This window comes from Barbatula barbatula (genome assembly GCF_947034865.1).
Source record: "Barbatula barbatula genome assembly, chromosome: 18".
In the NCBI taxonomy this organism is placed as follows: domain Eukaryota; kingdom Metazoa; phylum Chordata; class Actinopteri; order Cypriniformes; family Nemacheilidae; genus Barbatula; species Barbatula barbatula.
The window spans coordinates 14,653,737-14,674,299 of record NC_136781.1 but is presented as its reverse complement, the minus strand read 5'-3'; the positions used below and the strand labels follow the sequence as shown (position 1 = coordinate 14,674,299).

The 20,563-nt window shown below is 37.5% G+C and overlaps 2 protein-coding genes across 2 annotated transcripts in view; one reads left to right on the top strand and one right to left on the bottom strand.

Moving 5' to 3' along the window:
* Positions 1-20,563, top strand: part of LOC306907599 (uncharacterized protein) — a 47,541-nt gene that overhangs the window by 23,921 nt on the left and 3,057 nt on the right. The gene's annotated exons all lie outside the window — the stretch shown is intronic.
* drd1a (dopamine receptor D1a) lies at positions 1,342-4,326 on the bottom strand. Its single transcript, XM_079480490.1, has one exon. It carries the CDS (start codon positions 3,620-3,622, stop codon positions 2,519-2,521), a length of 1,104 nt encoding a protein of 367 aa, XP_079336616.1. The 5' UTR covers positions 3,623-4,326; the 3' UTR covers positions 1,342-2,518.

The following is a 20,563-nucleotide window of genomic DNA, read 5'->3' as shown; positions in this document are numbered from 1 at the left end:
ATGACAACTAAAGGTGGCATAACATTTTGCAATGCACTTTGTACGGTTTGAGTTAAAACAATGGATACACTGTTCTAGATGAAGTCAAAAGGTACCTGGAAGCTTTTTGGGTGTCACATTTGGCCACATGACTACCGTATATGTGGCCTACATTATAGTTGTCTCTCTGAGAGTATGTTACACTTCAACTCAGTTCTGAGAGCACATCTTAAAGGGATAGTTCACCCAAAAATGAAACTTCTGTCATCACAGTCACCCTCTTGTTATTTCAAACCTGTATGACTTCAGCAAAAGACAAAAGAAGATATTTTGAAGAATGTACAATTTTATTGTATGGACACGAAACCAATCCACGTCAATGAGTACTACCGTTGTTCTGTTACCAACATTCTTCAAAATATCTTCTTTTGTGTTCCGCAGAAGAAAGAAAATCATACGTATTTGAAATGACAAGAGGGCGAGTAAATGATGACAGAATTGTTGTTTTCCCTGTATCCCTTTAAAGATGCTTCGAGCAATTTGATATCATGGCTTCTAATACACCAAAGTGCTTTTTTTATGTGATGGAGATTCTTTTTTGGGCCGCTGTTTAACTTACATAACATGTTTGTGGAAAAGTAGCAAAGGTAGAGTTAATTTAAAGGAACCCGGTAAAATGAATGTACACTCCTCCGGTATCCACCCATGAAATATGCACAAGTGCGCTATACAACACTAATTCTGTTCATTAGACTAATTACACGGTCTTCCCACTGTTTCATGTCCTCTGACACGTACCAAACACAACGTAGAGTACAGCATCAAGTGACCGTGACCGTTTCTGGATCACAGCATCTAGTGTTTAATTACTCATCCAATATGCTTCCTATTGTGTGTGATATGAGAGTTTGGAATTTGAGGGTGAGTGGTAATGTCAGCTTTGAGGGCCCCGCTGTGAGAGGTTGACTCTCACTCTTGGAAGCTGGCAAGAAAAACAATTCGACTCCCAGTTAGTCTGAGCAGGGCTTGAGCTTATTATCTCTATTCATGCCGCCTTTGCTCGGTGTCAAGATAGCTTGACAGTAACAAATAAAACTTTAAGAGGCCGAGAGCCGTGATTCCTTCTGCGTGTTGTTGTTTTCTATTCAAGTTTCATCAGCTGAAGAATGAGCAGGAGTGCAGAGGAATTACGGATACGGAGATGGATTTGAATAATTTTTCAAGACAGAAAGCTCTCCCGCTGATAGCAAAATCTACATTTTTAAAGGCCGCTCCAGTTTTAAAACAAACACAATAGACACAAAAAACAAATGAAGACGTTTTAATGTAGCAAAGGCCGATGGAATGAAAGTATAACACCACGTAATGTTCACATGTTCACTTTCCCATGATTGATCAATTATTAGTGAAATATATAACATTTAGTTCTTTAACACAGTCATCACTGAATCCGTGTACTACTAAACACCACAACAAGAAAAGCACTACTGTGTAAATACAAGTAAAAGCAGCACATGTTGTGAAATTGATCATATCACAATTAACAGATTCATCACATTTAATGACATTCAGTTTGCTGCAGACTTCAACCACTTGGTGTTTGATCACCACATGGCACATTGCATCACATCCATCAACACAATAACAATCCAGTGTTACTTCGTAGCGGGAATGAGGGTCCCAGACTACTCGAACATAATTACAATCTCAACAATAACGGATCTATTACTTGTTAACCGTAAGTGACACTTCATTGCCTATTCCCACATCAGCATTTTTATTTTATGACCATCTGTTCGGTTCGTCTTGGTGCTTGGTTTTCACAGTTTAATAATGGATGAGGTGTTTTAAAGAGAACAAGTACCGGATAACAACATACATGTTCATTATGGCAATAATGGGACGGCCGTTTCATGACTGACCATCTGCCCTCTTGTTTTGGAAAAAAGTCTTGTGAATAAGGCAAGATGTGAAGGACACTCAAAAATGGATGGAGAGGATGACATCAATGTTTATCAAGCGGCGATGAATTAGACTAACTAAATTTTATTGTAAATGGCTGAAATTGTCAGTTATTTGGTGATGCTTTAAATATTCATGGAATAATACATTACCAGCTCATTCTCCACTCACTAGCAAAAACAACAAATAACATGTATTGCATTTATCCCCAGCAGTTCAGTTTCTCACTGAATGTGAATTTTTCTCATGAAGATTTTGTTTATTTGTGATAATTCTTCATTTGACATGTTCCTCAAGTCGCTTTCTCTGGAAAGTCAATTTTTTCTGGATAGCCTGTGGATAATTGGGAACACGGATGCAATCCATGCATAATTTTTTGGAATGTATATCCTTGCTCAATGAACATCAGACCTGCTGTCTTTGCTCTCTTACACAGCAAGTGGTCTTTTTCCCCCCGGAGTCTAATCCAAATCCCTTCCCCCTTTTCAACAGCCTTATTTCTTGTTTCATAGGCTCACATGGCCAATCCGTTCGCACGCTGGGGGTTCCCTCATGTCTCCATGAAATAGGGTGCTTTTCAGTTTTTGTTCAGGCTGGGTGTCTCCATGCTATTGCTTCCCGGACAGAATCTTTGGCATCCCAGAAGGATAGCGAAAGCCCTGCGAAAGTCTGCATTGAAGGCATATATGATGGGGTTGAGCGAGGAATTGGCCCATCCGAACCACACGAAAACATCAAACGTTTTTGGACTGATGCAGGGCAGAAGGGTGTCACTGCTTTTCACATCGTGCTTGCAAAACGGCACCATGCAGTTCAGGATGAAAAAGGGCAACCAGCAGCAAACAAACACTCCCATTATGACAGACAGAGTTTTTAACACTTTTGTTTCCCTTTTGAACGACAGTTTAAAAGAGCTCTCCGAATCCACATTGGAAGCGCTTCCCATGCTGTCGTGGCGGATCTGAGCGCTCTCAGCGGCCCGTTCCAGGGCGGAGATCCTTTTGATCTGCTTCTGGGCGATTCTATAAATCTGCGTGTATGTCACGATCATGATGGCGACGGGAATGTAGAAGCTAATGAGCGAGGAGGATATAGCATATGTCCTGTTGAGGCTAGAATCACAGTTGTCCATCAGCGGCGCCCTGTGTGAAGCGTTCACTTCGGAAAGGCTTGTCGGCTGTGCCTTGTGCCATTTTAACTGCACCGGGATAAATGAGATGAGCACGGATAGCGTCCATGCCACACTGATCATCACGAAGGCCACCCTGGGAGTCATCTTCCTCTCGTAGCGGAACGGGCTGGAAATGGCCCAGTATCGGTCCACGCTAATAATGCAGAGGTTCAGTATTGAAGCTGTGGAGCACATGATGTCGAAAGCAACCCAAACGTCACAGAACGAACCGAAGGGCCAAAAGCCAGCCACCTCTGCCACAGCCTTCCAGGGCATGACCAGGATGGCCACCAGCAGGTCCGACACCGCCAGCGAGATGACAAAAAAGTTGGTGACTTTAGACCGCAGGTGGCGAAACTTTGTGACCGCTGCACAAACCAACGTGTTCCCCAGTAAGGTGGAAAGAATCAGAAGAGATAGAAAGCAACCTGTGAGAATTCGTGTGGATTTGTCACTTTCCATCAAGCCGCTGTCTATGACAGTTGTCAGGTTCAGATCCATCACTGCCATTACGTGCGACAAAATAAATGTCCGCTAAGGAAGGAAAAGTCTATTTTTTGGTTGTTTGTGGCTTCCTCCAAAACAAAAATAAGTCATGCTTTCATTTTTCCAGTTTGTCACGTCAGAGGTTCCCATGCACATTAAATTGTCCTGCATTGTATTTTTTCAGAACAAGTTAAATACTGAAGTTTAAACATTATACTACTAACATATTCAGTGATTATGGAAATGGAGTCAGTAGCCCATTCTGTATAGCTACGATGTTTACTCACCCAGTTAACGTCTCCTTAAACATTTCAGGTATTTCGGGTGATCATTTAGGCATTTACGTGTCCTTATGTGACATGAGGGTCGTGGATCGCCGCGCGCAATAGCATTTAGTTTGTGCATTTCCCGTTTTTGCATGTTACTTCGTAAAACAAGGGACGAAACTTATATTATAAGACAATCAATAAGACAACACCGCTTCCGCGCTACATACATTTACAATAACTGTTCATCCGTTCAAGTTAGAAAACATCGTTTACTTCTCTGTCATAAAAGCTGTATTCTGCACTTATTCCAACCGAAATGTCGCACGTGTTTCGAGCATTCCTCGTATCACGAATCATTTCAAGAGAGGAAAAAACTTCATGAATCGATCCCTGTACGGTTTTGTTTATAGTGTCCTCTTCAGTTTACGCGTATGTCGTGGATAAATGACTCGTTTCATCTGGTCGAAATGAAGGTGTTACTCCATCTGGAGACAGGAGGGCATGTGAGCGCAGCAGGACCTTCTGGAGACAAGAGCGCGCCGTCGCGCTCCAAAGCAAAAGACATGACAATCCCACTTCACACCGAGTCGTGTCGTGTCCGAGGGGCTTCACGAGAAATGACTCTAACTGTAGGGTGTCCGTTCTTGCAATAGGTGTTATAAAAGACGTGACCACATGTGGTGAATACAGAAGAATACATTTGTGCGCGTGTGCTCACAACTATTGCGATTCGTGATGCTTTCATCTTCATTTAATTTGTATTTTATGGTCAGACTACTAAGCGCAATGCTTTGTTTGATAGTCTGTATTGCTTTTTGTATTTGGATACATATTTGGTTCTTGTATATGGTGAGGCTATAGGCCTACTTTCCTTATACTAATGAATTGCTCATTTTTAATTTAAGTGTGGCTGGATAAAAACATTTTATAAAGGCGTTTATAAAATAAAGTATTAAAATAAAATGTCACACAACTCCCATATTTAGATGGTTTAAGGTTCAATCTTCTAAATCAAGTCCACGACTCCCCCTAATGGGCAGTCACGGTGTTTACCAATACGTTTAAATAAAATAAACATACATTTCTAATAGTTTTGATAGCCAATGACATGACGTTGTATGTAAAGCAGATGTTGCAATAAAAGCCTAAGGGTGAAAGGACGATTCGGGTGTATTTTATGTTCTTCCTCTATTGAACAATTGCATCGAAAGAGGTCTGCTCTTAAAATACTCAAAAACATGTTAGTGGAACTGAACATACAAGAAATTATAAAGGCATGTCACCCATATATTGTTGGTGGGTGTGATGCACCAAAGCTTCAAATAATAAGCATGCATTACAATGAAATTAAAGCTGAATTGAAATCGACCTCATTATTATAACTTGGCTCATCTTGCAGTGCTTCGAAAGACTCCAACTGAGCACTGAATGTTCACATAGTGTTTTTTACATAAATATTTGATAATAATAAAGTACTATTTGTGTAGTATGAATTCATTGTGAAATAACAGTCCATTTATAAACACACATTTATTGTTATGTGTCTCACTGTTTGTACCTTATCCATCCAATTGTTATACAAATAACGTGTCAAAAATAGATACCTTTTCTCAAATTGTTTGAGCGGGGAATTCTATATTAGACCAACTCAAATAATAATAGAAACTTCACAGGACGGGTTTACCAATGGATGTGGTTTACCATGCACATGGCCATAGAAGGTCTTCTCACATGTCCATATTTCCTTTTATGGTCCTTTGAGGTCAGATCTAGATCAATGCAGACATTTACTGGTTTCTCAGGTTGACACATTGAATGTGGACACTTTAGAAATAATCAACGATACACTGATGTATGACTGTATAGATGTGGCAAGCAGGAGCATGAATCACAGCTTCAAAGCACACTATACACCAAAGACCACAAAAGCTTACACAACCTACAGCTGCTCTTGTTTGCGGATAATTTCTTTCAAAATGCCAGTCATCATAGTTTGACCAATTGAGGCTTTTGATAGATTTTATCTCAAGCAAAAAATTCAAGTATAGAGCATGTTTCAGCAGAACCTCCCATCTCGTCCCCATTTATCCTCACATAAACAGAATACGATATTTGCCTGATATTTGTCTATTCATAGTGATATCTGCCAATGCTGATAGAGATATCGCTGTAGCATAATCATTGATGGACAGAATAAGGCCCAATGCTCGATAGCTTTTATCGGCCCATACCGGTTAATGGCAAGTTCAGATAATCCAACCAATCGCCTCGAGAACAGGTGCATTTATATCTACCCCTCCACTTTGCACCATCGCTTTGCCTGCCTTGCATCTCCTCGCCTGCCTTGCATCTCCTCACACTTGGCAGGTACTTATCATAGTCAAAGACTGGCAGAGTACTCTGGGTTCTGGTCAAATTTGAGCTCTGAGCCCTTCCCTCAGACGGCAAGATAAATACAGCATATCTGATTAAATGTTCATGTGAACTCCAAAAATGAGCATTAACCATTTACCACTGTACATTGGTTTGTGTTTTATCAGATTAGTATTTATTAATTGAAGAGCAGACGGTTTGTCTAAGCATGCAAAATTAACAAAGGATTTATTTTAAGCATTTTGTATTTGTTAAATGCTTTTAAATGGTGTAAAATCAATTTTGGAGAGATCAATGTAGATTGGAAACAAAAATCAATAAAGGGACATGAGCTAATAATGAACACGGCACCATTAAATAAGTTGACTTCAAAATATGACATTTATTTCTAGTGTAACATGATGTTTATATTGTTACAATAAAAGTCTAAACCTTTAAAAAAGAAAAAAGTCTAGTGTTGGTAATGATTTTCTTCTAGCGATGAAGATAATAACGTTAACATTTTAACCTTTAAAACGTGTACCAACAAACAGCCAACACACTGATTAAATAAATTAACAATAATAAATAATGAATAAAAGCGTCATAAATAAATAAATTGCTTGACAAATAAATTAAGTACAAAAACAAGTGACATCTCATTTAAATAAATAAATAAACTTGTCATTCACATCAGGTAACATTCCAATAGATTTCTAATTAGTTACAGTTTATGATGAACGCTGTATATACTGTTCAGTTTGCAGTTGGCCTTGTTCCACTTTTTGATAAAAGTGATGCTAGAGGTTATATAAGACTTGACCGGGTCCCTAGAGAATCTTCGTTTTCTGATGATTTTTTTCTCACAGTTGTTCATTGGCTTCTCCTAGAAGAGTCAAATAAATAGTTAAAGTAATTGTTTACAGTGCAGTCAAGTTGAAAATATCATTTTCCTTTATCTGAACAGAAACATTTAAATACTAAAGGGTCTTTTAATAAATACGCTTTAAATCGTTCCTATGCATTGCACCTGTAAGACTTATCATCAGCGATTAATCTAAATATGAAGATGGCCAAAAATGTATCTAAATAATGTAGTTGAATAAAATGCTGAGCCAAAATATAATACTGTAATATAACAGGACTTACAGTGTTAGGCGAAGGACGTTGGGAGTTCAACATGTCTATGATGTTATACAAATGGTCCTTATGGGTTGTACTGTTTATTAACTTGATAGATTCATTAAGGTTTTGAACAAATGTCTCCTCACATTTACACTGTTCGAAAAGAACACAAAAGAACAAAACGTTATTCAATTTAAACTTCTATAATATTCAATTTTCCATGAGAGAATAATGTAAAGCACTTACATGATTCAATGAAATTGAGTGGAGCTGAGTGTCATTGACTGTCTGCAAATTGAGAACAAGTCCATTAATGTAATCCAATATAAGAAGGCACCACATTTGTTCAGCCATTTCTCATCACTATGATGACACATCCTTCAATAATCTGTTTCATATTCTCCTGTATTTGTTTGCAAAATGTATGTAGTTTACTCACCATGAAATGAGTCGCTTTACTAAGACCTTCCAGTTCTCTTAGAATTGTGTTGAAGAAGTCTTCGTGTGCAGAGCACATGGTGAACAGAATGACAAGAATGAGTACTTTCATGTTATTGAAAGGGATGCTTTCTAGAGATAATGATCTTGTTCTGCACTCTAGCATTTATATAGGCCTTAAAGCAGGAAGTATATACCACATACATGCATGCGATCACACCTCAAATATAGCCATGATGTAAGCTGATAGTTCCTAAATAGATTTTTCAGGGGGAAATACCAGGGGTTTCATTGAGCATCTTACTGCCCACTTGGAAAACAATAGCAACTTTAAATTATGGTAATATTGCCTGTGTGAATTGTTTGGAGATTGAGGTTCAATATGCCAGCTGTCTTGCTATGTTTCTTAATTGAGCAATGGTTTTCAGAAACAGACGTCATGATGAGATGTAAAAGCTAATAAAACAAGAACACAGCACCAATAACATTGACAGTCATTTTTAACATTATTTAAAAGTATAACTCATATAACTGTTGATATCTGTCTAAAAGAGACAGTGAGGGCACAGTTAAATTCTAGCGATGCCACCATTCTCAATGTAATATTGAACCATTCGGTACGACCTCCATGGTTCAATACGTCCAAGTGAATTGCAGTTTTGCGTTTAAATTATTTCTGTGAGCTTCTTTACACTCTGAACTGGCTCTGTGTTTGTTTGTTTGTATGTCTGTGCGCTGAGAAAGATAAACCCATCCCCACGAGTAATATGCTGTTGAGTATAATGCTGATGAACAGAGACGGGGTGGCTTAAAGTGTATGCCCAGGTGATAATGACAGAATTTTGTCTCATCAAGAATGTATTTTTACACCTCATACGAAACCAGCACATTCGCGTTGCTCTCACCCAGCACATGAAGAAAGAGCATCTATAGCACCATCCCAAAGTCCGTTTAATGACAGTCATGCCACTCGGCTGACTTTCGGACATCTATTTAGGTCATTGCAGCTTCTTCCAATTTATTGCAATGGCAGTGCGCACCTTGTTGCTATATTATCTTTGGCCTTTCCCATTGAGCGCTAGTGTCGGCAGTGATAAACACGCACCAAACGTTTACTTCCATTACAGCAATCGCAAGTTTAATTAAAGTTAAATACTCTGATGTGCAAAACCTCTTCAAGAAGCTTATTTTACTGGCATGTTGATGAACAGTAAACCAAAAACTGCTGTGAGCTGCCAGTGTAAATCTTTACATTTATTCAATATGCCAGGAATTTGTACAAGTTGAGTCGAAACCTTGGGTGAGCTGTATTGTTGCATCCCTAGTTTTTGTAGACATGACAATTAAAAAAGCCCATGTGTTTGCCTCTGAAACTGTCTAGATCCGCATAATGTCTGTTTGACCTTTAGTACATTAAGATTAGTTTACATGACCCGATTTAACACCAGATATTTTACAAGCTGGCCATGTCACATGATCTGCTTTTGTGCCAGTGACGGTTAGAGAGTTGGGGTAGGAGTTTTTATATGTTTTTGCGATTCGTATTTGACTAATTTGTACGAATTCGCTATAACCCACACTTTCATTTTATGTTTACACATTCCTTCTTACACTATCAATCATATTTTGTTCAAACTATTTTATTCAAATCAATCACAAACCTGAATTAATTTAAAATATTTTGCAGTAATAACTACCACAATAGCAAGTGTATTGTTTGTCTTAATAGTTACCTTTTTGTGGACTATATATTATATGATAAATTTCTTCTATATATTAAATATATGTATTAACATTTTATATATATATATATATATATACAGATATATATACAGTGGGGCAAACAAGTATTTAGTCAGCCACCAATTGTGCAAGTTCTCCCACTTAAAAAGATGAGAGAGGCCTGTAATTTTCATCAGAATGATAAACAGAATGAGAAAAAAATCCAGAAATCACAATTGTGAATTTTATAAAATCAAACTATGGTGGAAAATAAGTATTTGGTCACCTACAAAAAAGCAAGATTTCTGGCTCTCACTGACCTGTAACTTGTTCTTTAAGAGGCTCCTCTGTCAGTATTAAATAAACCTGCCCACAACCTCAAACAGTCAGACTCTAAACTCCACTATGGCCAAGACCAAAGAGCTGTCAAAGGACACCAGAAATAAATTTTTAGACCTGCACCAGGCTAGGAAGACTGAATCTGCAATAGATAAGCAGTTTGGTGTGAAGAAATCAACTGTGGGAGCAATTATTAGAAAATGGAAGACATACAAGACCACTGATAATCTTACTCTAAATGGAGGAATGAGCCAAACTACCAGCAATAGTGTGTAAAAACCTTGTGGAGACTTACAGAAAACGTTTGACCTCTGTCATTGCCAACAAAGGGTATATAACAAAGTATTGAGATGAACTGTTGCTATTGACCAAATAATTATTTTCCACCATAATTTGCAAAAATAAATTCTTTAAAAATCAGAAAATGTGATATACATCATGTACCTAAATGTAATCTACTATTTGATCAGTTTTCTCCACATGCATGGGGTCACATTTAATGGTGTCTCCTGTCCGCAAGTGATGATAAGGTTTCGGGTGAGATTTTATCTTGTTAAACTGTCACGTTATTTTGCTTTTCAGAGTCGTTTGTTTTTTCTCAGTGTGGAACTGACAAATTGACACCTTTTTATAGTAATATTAAAAGGTCAAAGCGCAGATGTTTATGAATTACGCAGTTGGTTTCAGTTTACAAATTAGGATATGGGTGAACCCATTTACCCTGTATATGTATATAGTGGAAGAATGTAGATTTTGCTCTTTCATCAGGACATTGCGACTCTATTTCACCAGAGCAGCATTCAAAAGATAACAATAGCCAGGATATGTATGAGAAATAACATAAAAATGTATTATTGGCTAAAATTTCAACTGCTAAGTGTGTAATAAGCGGGATGACGTACAAGCAGCAGGCTGCTATCACGAAATAAACCTGTTCAGCGTGATTCAAGACCTGATCACAGGTGGCTTATTTCTGCTATAACAACCAGCTGCTGGTACATTATCCCTTACATAACAAACCAGAGAACGAGGGCGAGAATGGTGGCAGCGGTATGTCAAATAGTGCGGGGGACAGAAAAATCTTGACCTTAAAGTGAGGGGGCATGTCCCCCGCGTATTCTACACCCATGTGTGTATGCATGATTCTGTCTCAGAGCTAGTAAGATTGACTACACTTTAAAAATGTCCACCCATTCTAACATCAAAACTTTGGCTCAAATGCTGCCTTAAATTATTACGTTAAGTCTAACTGGCCATACAAATTACTTTATTGTCAATCACGGCGCGTTGCACATGCGGCGCCGCCATCTTCAGAGGTTGTTTAATAGCAACTGATACGTGATCCTCTGTGATTTCCTTCGTGTTGTTTACAAGTCGGAAAACAAAAAGATCGTATTCCGTTGTCTAGTTTCTGTCCTAAATGACTGTGCGACTTGCCGCTACCACCTACAAATATGGCCGCGACACCCAGCATGCAACACAGCGTGATGTCAGCACCACCTTCTCTATAAGGTCAGCACCACCTTCTCTATTCAAACGAGAACACATAATCAGCAGTGCTATATTGTGCATATGTGAAGTGTAATTGAAACTCAAATTTTGTAATAGTCTATTTCCCGTCAATTGAGGAATTAGCTGCAGCTAAAAAAAGCTTATCAGGAAGTTGTAGGCTTGCACGTACTAACAGTTTCTCAGGCCACACAGAGGGAAATCCGTCGATGAGCTAAGAATAATTATTAGTTGAAGCCCCAGCTACACAAAAACAACCATGTCAACCATGACCCCTGAAATGATGACTCATTACTAACTGCTTTAAAGTCAATAAATGTAATAGGCTAGTGGTTCAATTCAGAAGGGAACCACTGCCAAACTGACAACAAAAGATCAGTAAAGATCGGAGAAGAAGGTCAGTAGCTCCACGTTCCTCTGTGAATGTCACATGTACAGAAGCAAAAGAGTCTGGGGAAGTTTGGGATGAGCCGATGCACAAACAGCTTGTTCTACACCTGCAAATTAGAGAGCATCTTGCACCACTGCACCAGTCTCAACCACAAACCTTGTAGGTGAGCGTCTCTCACTGAAACCCCATCCAAAACAGTGCAGTTGAATAATCACACACATGAGACCAAGAGTCATCTCAAACCTATGCCGCGCTAACTGCATATAATTGGGAAGAAACAGTTCATTATATACATTTGTGTAAATATGTGCCAAAGAGGAGGCCTTCGACAGGTAGTTCCCAGTCCTACTTCACATATTATTATATTACATTGTCATTATGGCATGCTTCTTTGAAAACAGCTGCTACAGAACAATATGTTTCGAGAAAAGGTAGCACTTTGTTTTACAGTCCTGTTACCCATGTACATACTATTTACTTCCTGTGTGACTGTAATTCCTACGTTCTCATCCAGAACCATCTTGCACCTAAACATAACCTGTAGTACTTGTAGTTAGAGCAGTTTTTTGTTGTAGAAGTACACTGAAAGTGTGCATACTGTTATATAAAGTGCAACTGTATATGAACATTTAAAATATATTACTCATTTGCACATTCTGTAAATCTTTGTAGTATTTTAGTAATATTGGATTATTGAATTTCAGTGTATTGTGAAGATATTTAGTTTTATGCACTGTGACTCTTAACTATTCGTATTGCTTCACTTGTCAGACAAGTTTTATTTTGGGATGAACCGTTCTTTTGCAAAAAGCCACTCAGGTGTGACGGACAGTAAAATGAACGGTTATTACTCAAGGGAGTGTCATAGATGTAAAGAAATTCAAACAAATGATAACTTTTAAGCAAAACACAATTTTTCCTGTGTCCCTCCAAATAAAAACTGGGTCATGTGAGGTGGACGAGTAATAATGTGTTTAAATTCCTACGCAGTATTTGCACTATTTTACAGTCCTGACATATCATGTGCAGATTATACCTTATTATGTGTTCAAATCTACATACAATGAATGCATTCGGACATATCAATCAACCCAACCTCAGGAAAATGCTTCCAGTGAGTAAATCATATATTTTTGATATGAATTTTAAATGTCATAGCTAAGTGTGCACATTTTTGCATGTCATGCTACAAAGGTGCAAATACCAGTGAATTTAGAAAACGTTCGTGTCATGACTCATTTCATGTCAACAATGTGATAACTCAACATTTCTAGCATTTGTCTTGTCTTAACACCATCAGCTGTTAAATAAAGAGGTATACCTCTGTCAACCCACAATCTCTATTCAGTGGAATTTACCTTAATGTTATTTTCATTGCTGTGACTTTGAGGCACACATGTATGAGTGCTTAATAAGATTTTAAATTTTCTATGATTTTACGAATGACAAGAACGAAAACAGCGCTTTACATGCTTAACCTTCTTTATTAGAGTAGTACTGCTATACAATCACAAACGTTTCCTCATTCGTGCATCGTTCATCTTGAGTTTCACACATTTGGTTTGTCGAAACCATTACACCTATGTGTCTTTTTTTGATGAAGAGTCATTGAAGTCACTCGGCCTCATTGACACGTCTTGATGTCAGTGTGGTAATTTCCAAAATCCATAGATCCTTCCATTTAACATTACTCAACCGTACCGAACCAGATGAACTTCCCCAGATTTACTTTCTCCAACCCCAGAAGACTTTGCGGCCAAAGGCGACGAGCATGAGAGTTGCCCCAATCTCTGAAGATGGAGGGGAGGGGGTGTATATTTCTGCATACTTGACAGAGATGGTGTGGTGATATGTGAAATAGAGGAAATTTCAACCCTAGTTTCTAACGCTGCGCTGCTTCTCCACATTGGGGAGAAAATAGCTTACCACCAGTATCTCTTGAGACTAAAACATGACTCACACGAGAAATGTACTGTGAAGAATTACCCTTCATTTATATTTATTAAAATGTGTTCATACACGGTTTTATGAGTCACAGATCTGGCCACCAGGTAAAATGTCTTAAAACCTGGTCATAAATAGCAGAGGTTATTACTTAATGTTCTATTCAAAGTATTAGCTTTTGTAGATTTGGACAACAACTATACCTATAAACGTGATGTAGGACCTTTGCGCTACATTGTCATTTAATCAGCATTTTAAATGTATTGTGGCCATTCCAGTCTATTGTCTGTCGAATTTCAACAAAGGTAAACCTCGGGAGTGAGATAACATGTATTTATACTTGGGATGTCGTAGTTGAAGTGGTCCACAGAAATATTGATCTTTTTAGCTTGTCACGTTATGGTTTCTGCAGCAGGCCAAAGGCTGCAGAGTGTTGCACATGCTGACCTGTAGGTGAAAGGGTTTTCAAGACAGGATGTGGGTCACTTCTTAAAAATTGAGTTTGGGGGGGGATGACAAGTAAAAGAGTATAACGTTTACCATTATGATGGAAAGACACAGGGGCATGAGTGGGTGGTGAGAGTTCAGGGGAAGAAACACTGACTGGGTCAGACATATGGTCAGACGTATGAAGAGAAGTATTAAAAGATATTATTTATAGTTTGATGCGGTGTGGAGATCAGATCTAGACCTTTTGTGAGTGTGATGCGTTTGGAGGTCGATTGAGGTCAGCAGATATATAAAGTCATATGAAATAGAGATAGTTCACATAACAATTTGGTTATTGATTATCCCCTCATGTAGCTCAACACCTGTGAGTTTCTGTGGAACGCAAAAGATGATATTTTGAGAAATGCTTCAGAGGTTTTGTGTTCATACAATGGAAGTGAAGGGGGCCAATGTTGTTCTTGAAAAATATCATCTTTTGTGTTCTGCAGAAGAAAGTCATTTGAAATGACTTGAAGATGCATAAAGAATGAAAAATGTAAACAATCTATTAACATATTCATATGTCAGCAGACAACATTAAATATTTTAATCCAAAGCGTTGTGCAAGTGAAACACCAGATACAGTCAGTCATGTTTCGAATACAATTTTTAAAGTAGGTCAAAAGGTGGAGATTAACCGAGAGAATAATTTTCGGTTTCAGGATTATGTGCTTTAGACTAACTTTCCAGAAATAGAGGTCAGGAAGCAGCAAAGACTTGCGTCAGTAAATTTAGGTAGGAGGACGTGTTTAATTCTTCTTATTCTACTAAAACACTCTCCCTCACCCCAGCTTAATATGTTGGGATGACTATAAGGTCGCCATTCATGGTTCACTGTTAAGTGGATATACTAGGATCTGTGTCGGCTCTCTATATTAGCATACAAGTAAATATATGATGTGAACCACAGTAGAAAGTAGCAGGAAAATAGGCCAGATAAAAAGTTGGGTTATTTTTTCTACCCATTCGCTGTGCTGAGCAGAATGGGAATGCATTTTATCTGGTTATTATCTAAGCGTTGGCTATTTTTTGTGGAACCAAGTTCGCTGGGTTACAGGTTGGGTTACTTTCACTGACAACTGAGGCCGGAGTTTACAATCGTCTCGGGAAGGAGTGGCTTACAGCGATGGCAAATTTGTTGGATTTATAAAAAATAAAATCTCCAACCAATGAAAATGTGGTTGCGGTCTAAAATTTTCGGGGGTCATTTTTATGCAATTGGAATATTTGGGCAACAGACAACAACAGCAGCATGATTACGAAAGGTAAGCACTATCGTTTTATAATGTGTATTACTGTTATAACATTAATGTGTAACGTTACTGATCGAAACGTCAAATATGTCCTAAATTTTGCTATAGCTATTTGCTTGTTGTGATCTTTAGTCAGTTTTCTCTTCCTCCGACTTCCGACTATAATACTAGTTCACGTTACCCAAGTTTGCCCAAGTGGTGCTGGCTAGCATTGATAAAACATTACCAGAAAGACTATAAGCAACACTTCTCTAACCAGTTACCAATGTTAATAAAAATGCCTGGTGAAATGTGTACCGATACAGGAAGTACATCACAAAAATCACTCAACTACACTGTTAATCCTAATAAGTTGGGAAAACAAAAAAAAACAAAAATTTGTAGTTGTTGTACTAAATACTTTTAATTTTGAACACCATAGAAATGTACAGTTAAATAAAAGAAAGATAACCTAAACATTTCAGCTACTTTAACAACTAACAAAGTGTCTTCACAGAGAGTGATGTAACACACATGACTGCTATGGCACCTCCCACATCGCGAGTATAAGCGCCACTCTTCTGAATGATGTAACTCCAAAAGTAATAAATACAACAAACTCTTCTAAATATCCAAGATGAACATTCATCATTAGCTTTCTAAAAAAATGAAAATTCATTCTGAAATTCATTCTCCACAAATCGTCTTGAATTAACTTATTTAAACTAAGTTAAACTAACTCAAAAGTAAGAATTAGTTACAGGAACTCAAAATATTGAAGTTAGTACATTTTTAGACATAAAATTAGTTTACATTACTTTAACTATTTCATTACTTTGAACATTCGGGTTTACAGTGAGTAACGCCGGACGCTCGGACCAGCAAGTTACATGTTGCAGCAGTCAGACACCACAATAGATTTAGCGAGAAGTTCAGGTGCGTTTTATCGTGATTGGGGCACAACTCTCCATGAGTGGATCTTGCGGGCCGGAGTTGAGAACCACTGTATATTACTCAGTGACAGAATGACAGGACTATAAATAACGTGTTTCAGGAACAGATTTGTTGGATATAAAGTCCTTTATTTGTGGCCTTTAATTGCAGATTCTTTGTATGCACAAACAGCTATATTACTACCCAAAGGGTAGGTCAAATCAAAAAGGAATAACATGGGCCAGCTGTTGCACTGCTCTGTGTACATAAACTCTGTGATTCTGCAGTGCTGCTTCTGTGTTACTTTAAGACAGTGTAACACTGTTTATATTGTTAGCATGAAATGTAGTTTCTTTTTTCTCTTAAGGTTGGAACGAATATGCCAGGATCCACATATCTTGGTGCATGGGGACAAAGAGAATTCCTCCCAGGTTTTCACCATTTTCTAAGGCGAGGCAGTTGAACAGGAGAACTTACTCAAAGCAGTGGATGCTTCAAAATGTTCTACATCTATGACATAACGTATCCATGCCCTCTGCTTCCATATGGGAGTTCTTGTAGCATTCAGTCTATAATTTTCCTGGAGGAGTTCCTTCAACACGTTGTATTCAGTGAGTAGTTCCAGTTGCCCGCAGGCATAAAGGTGAAGGTGTCTGACACAATGCATACTTTGTAAAGTGCTTATTATTGTATGCTTTTTTTGTATACAGTATGTCCTCTGTGTAGACAGATTTTGCCTTCTGAATTTGTGTAAGGTATGTGCATATTTTGTGTTTTGCGTTTGTGTATATTATATGCACATGTTCTGAATTTGTGCAGTGTATGTACACGTTTGTGATTTTAATGTGTTTATGGTACGTGCACATTTGTTCTTAATATATGTGCACTTTGTTTGAATTTGTGTTAGGTAAATGCACATTTGTGTTCCGAATTGTTGTACAGTATGTACACATTTGTGATTTGAATGCGTACGTAGTTTCTGCACATTTGGTACTTGTGTGATTTGTAAATGCACATGTGTTCCAAATGTAATGTATGTTTTCGTTTATTATGTCCTGTGTACGTTTTTATTTTTAATTAGTGTATTTTGAACGTTTTAGACATATATGAAATGCCAACCCCACCAAAATTGAGTACATTGTATTGTTTTAAACAAATTGTACAAATAAACAATCAGAATTTGAAATGTATGCTGTATTTATAAAATGATGTCATAAATAAAAATGTACAGTAAACTCAACTGTTTGGTTACTTGTAACCCAATTGCTTTTTTACCCAATTCATTCCCATAGTTGGGAAGGTACTATACCAATCCATAGTTGGGTTATTTTTAACCCAACATTATTTAGTGTGCAGGTGTGAGCTATTCACAGTCCGAAAAGAGACGACAGGAAGGCTAAGAATCTGGTGAGGATGCAACACTTTTTGTTAATCCTATTTTGGATTCAGACGCCAGCTCTTGGTACCGCTGTGATTGATTGCGTTATCAGGCATGTACCTAATATACTACATACAAATCTGTCGATTCTTCTCTGTAGACATTTTTGTTGTTATATTTTTGCTGAGTGTTTGTGTCATTTAATGAACTCTTGGTTTGACAGTTGTGCCTAGACATCTAAAGCGTATATACTTCTTTTTACCAAATTTTAGGGTGTAAATTGTTATATTTTGCCTGATAAAGGGTTGATCATTTACCTAACCTCTTGTAAATTTTAATGGGAATTGCTTAATGGAGGATATAAGGATCAAGGCTGGCAACCAAACAATGTAGACTCCATTAAATTCATTGTATAGACACACTGAAACATTTCTGAAAGTATCTTCTTTTAGTCTGATCATAAAAAACTGCCAATATCTGCAATTAACTGAATATAAATATGCTATACTTGTTAAACTGGTGACACTTGGACTACGTTTTAAAATCTTAAATGGTAACTTTATACTTTACATTTTTAGTTTAACATCTTTATTAGAATATGGCCACTTTTATATATTTAGGTCTTTACTTGAATACGGAAACATAAAACCCAGTTCTACAATATTTCTACTTGCTGCACCTCCGATTTGGGATATTTTAAACCTTACCCGGAAATCATTTCTGTAATGATGCCGTTTTAAGGCTTCTAAATACCTGTAATGTTACTAGCTGTTATTTTCGGGTTTGAGGTGGGAAATAACTCAAATCCCAGGTGTATGGAACGCAGCATAAGTCACTGACAGATACCCATCCCCTATCAGCCAATCACTGTTGGCATAGCTTGGTGACATCATTCATGGTAACAAGGTTAACCCCGCCCTTTCTACTAGCTTAAAAGGACAGTTCACCCAAAAATGGACATCACCGTCTGAATACATTTCTTTGTTCTTGCTCTTCTCACAGAGAGAAATATTTTGAAGATCGGTTGTAACCAAACAGTTCTTGACTACCATTGTAGGAAAAAGACAATTGTAGTTAAAAGTGCCCCAGAACTATTTGCTTTCCAACATTCTTTAAAATATCTCATTTTGTGTTTAATTGAACAAATAAATGTACATAGATTTGAAACAACTAAAGGGTAAGTGAATAAACACAGAATTTTCTTTTTTGGATCAACTGTTCCTTTACTGAAATCAAGCGTATAACCCTTAGACTTCTGGCAAGTCACGCAAGTCACACTTGCATCACCTTGCCTCTTCTATAGAAATACGGGTTACACTTTACATTAAGGTACCCTTTATGAAGCATTTATAAATGTGTTAATAAGTAATTTACAAATGCATTATAAAGCAGTTTTAATGCCAAATAGTGAGCAGGTATAAGAAAAACAACAGAACACCCTACAGCGTCCAGTCTGACAGCCTATATTGCAAACATCATCAAGATAATGAATATGCTTTCCAGTCAAATAAATGATAAATAAATAAATGTATTAAGCATTTATAACATGTGAGTTGAACATGGCTCACTATTTGGCAGGTAAGAATCCCTCTTTTTATTCATGCAGTTATAACTGCTTCATAATGCATTTGTAAATGACTTATGTATCATTAATGAACACATTTATAAATGCTTCATAAAGGGTACCTTAATGTAAAGTGTTACCGAAATACGACGCAATCACAGCTTCCGTTTTAAAATTCATTCAGATAATAGCAGCTTATCCCGTTGCTCAGGAGCAAATTACCCTCCTCCATCCCCAGCTCCACCTCACATTTACATCCGGACTCGACTTCTGTTATTCCTTTTCATACGACTCAGCTACATTTTAATTGATGTGTTACGCTTAAATGTCTTTAAAACTAGTGAAATCTGCTTGTTCTGTTTGTTTACCCTAAGGTAGTTTATCGCTGCGCTCCCTTCTCTTATTCGTGCTGGCTGTATGGATGGGCAGGGAGTTTTGCCCAGAACAGAACCATACCACCAATCTAAACTGTATGCTAATTGCCAATTCCTGGAAGTGAACCTGGCAGAAAGTTGTTTTTTGAAGAGTAAACGCTAAACTTAAAACATTAACGCTATCATGGAGAACTCCTGTGTTTATATCTGATGTTTCAGCTCCAGGTGATTGTGTTTGCTTGAGCATGTCACTCAGATAAACAAATAAGGTTTAAATAGAAAGTGGTTTGTGGTAATCTCTTAAAACACCAATGCACTTGAAGCTTTCTAAAGGTTCCACCAGATAGCGCTGTTTAGTCAAGATCTAAGAGGCTAATTTATTTCCACCTTACAGTTCTCTCATCTCCTGAATGCCTTTGAAGTGAGACTAGTCTAAATTCAATAGATTTAATCTGGTCAACTGGTCAAAAAAGATGTCGTTCTCTGTGGCAAAAGTTTTTTCTACCACATACCCAAGAGGCTTTAGTGACACACATTCAAATTCATTTCCGATTAATTGTTGTTAGTATTTGTTATTAATACTTTATTGATTACGGCTGGTCATATAATGATTTATTTACATAACATTGCGAGTATAAGAGCTGTTTAGATTCAATAACTGAACATTAACAGTTTCACTACTGGGTATTAGGCAGACAGCTAAACTGACAGACTGATCACACAGGAAACTGCAGAGAGCATTTCTAGAAACAGTGATAAGAATCACAAAACAAAGCCACATCTGAGCAAGAGCTGTACTACTCATCTGACTAAAAATGCTTAAGCATGATTGACTTTGATGAGATTGACAGTTTTTTCCGATTACCAAATGTTTTTGCAGAGCTACATTCATATCCATGTTTATTG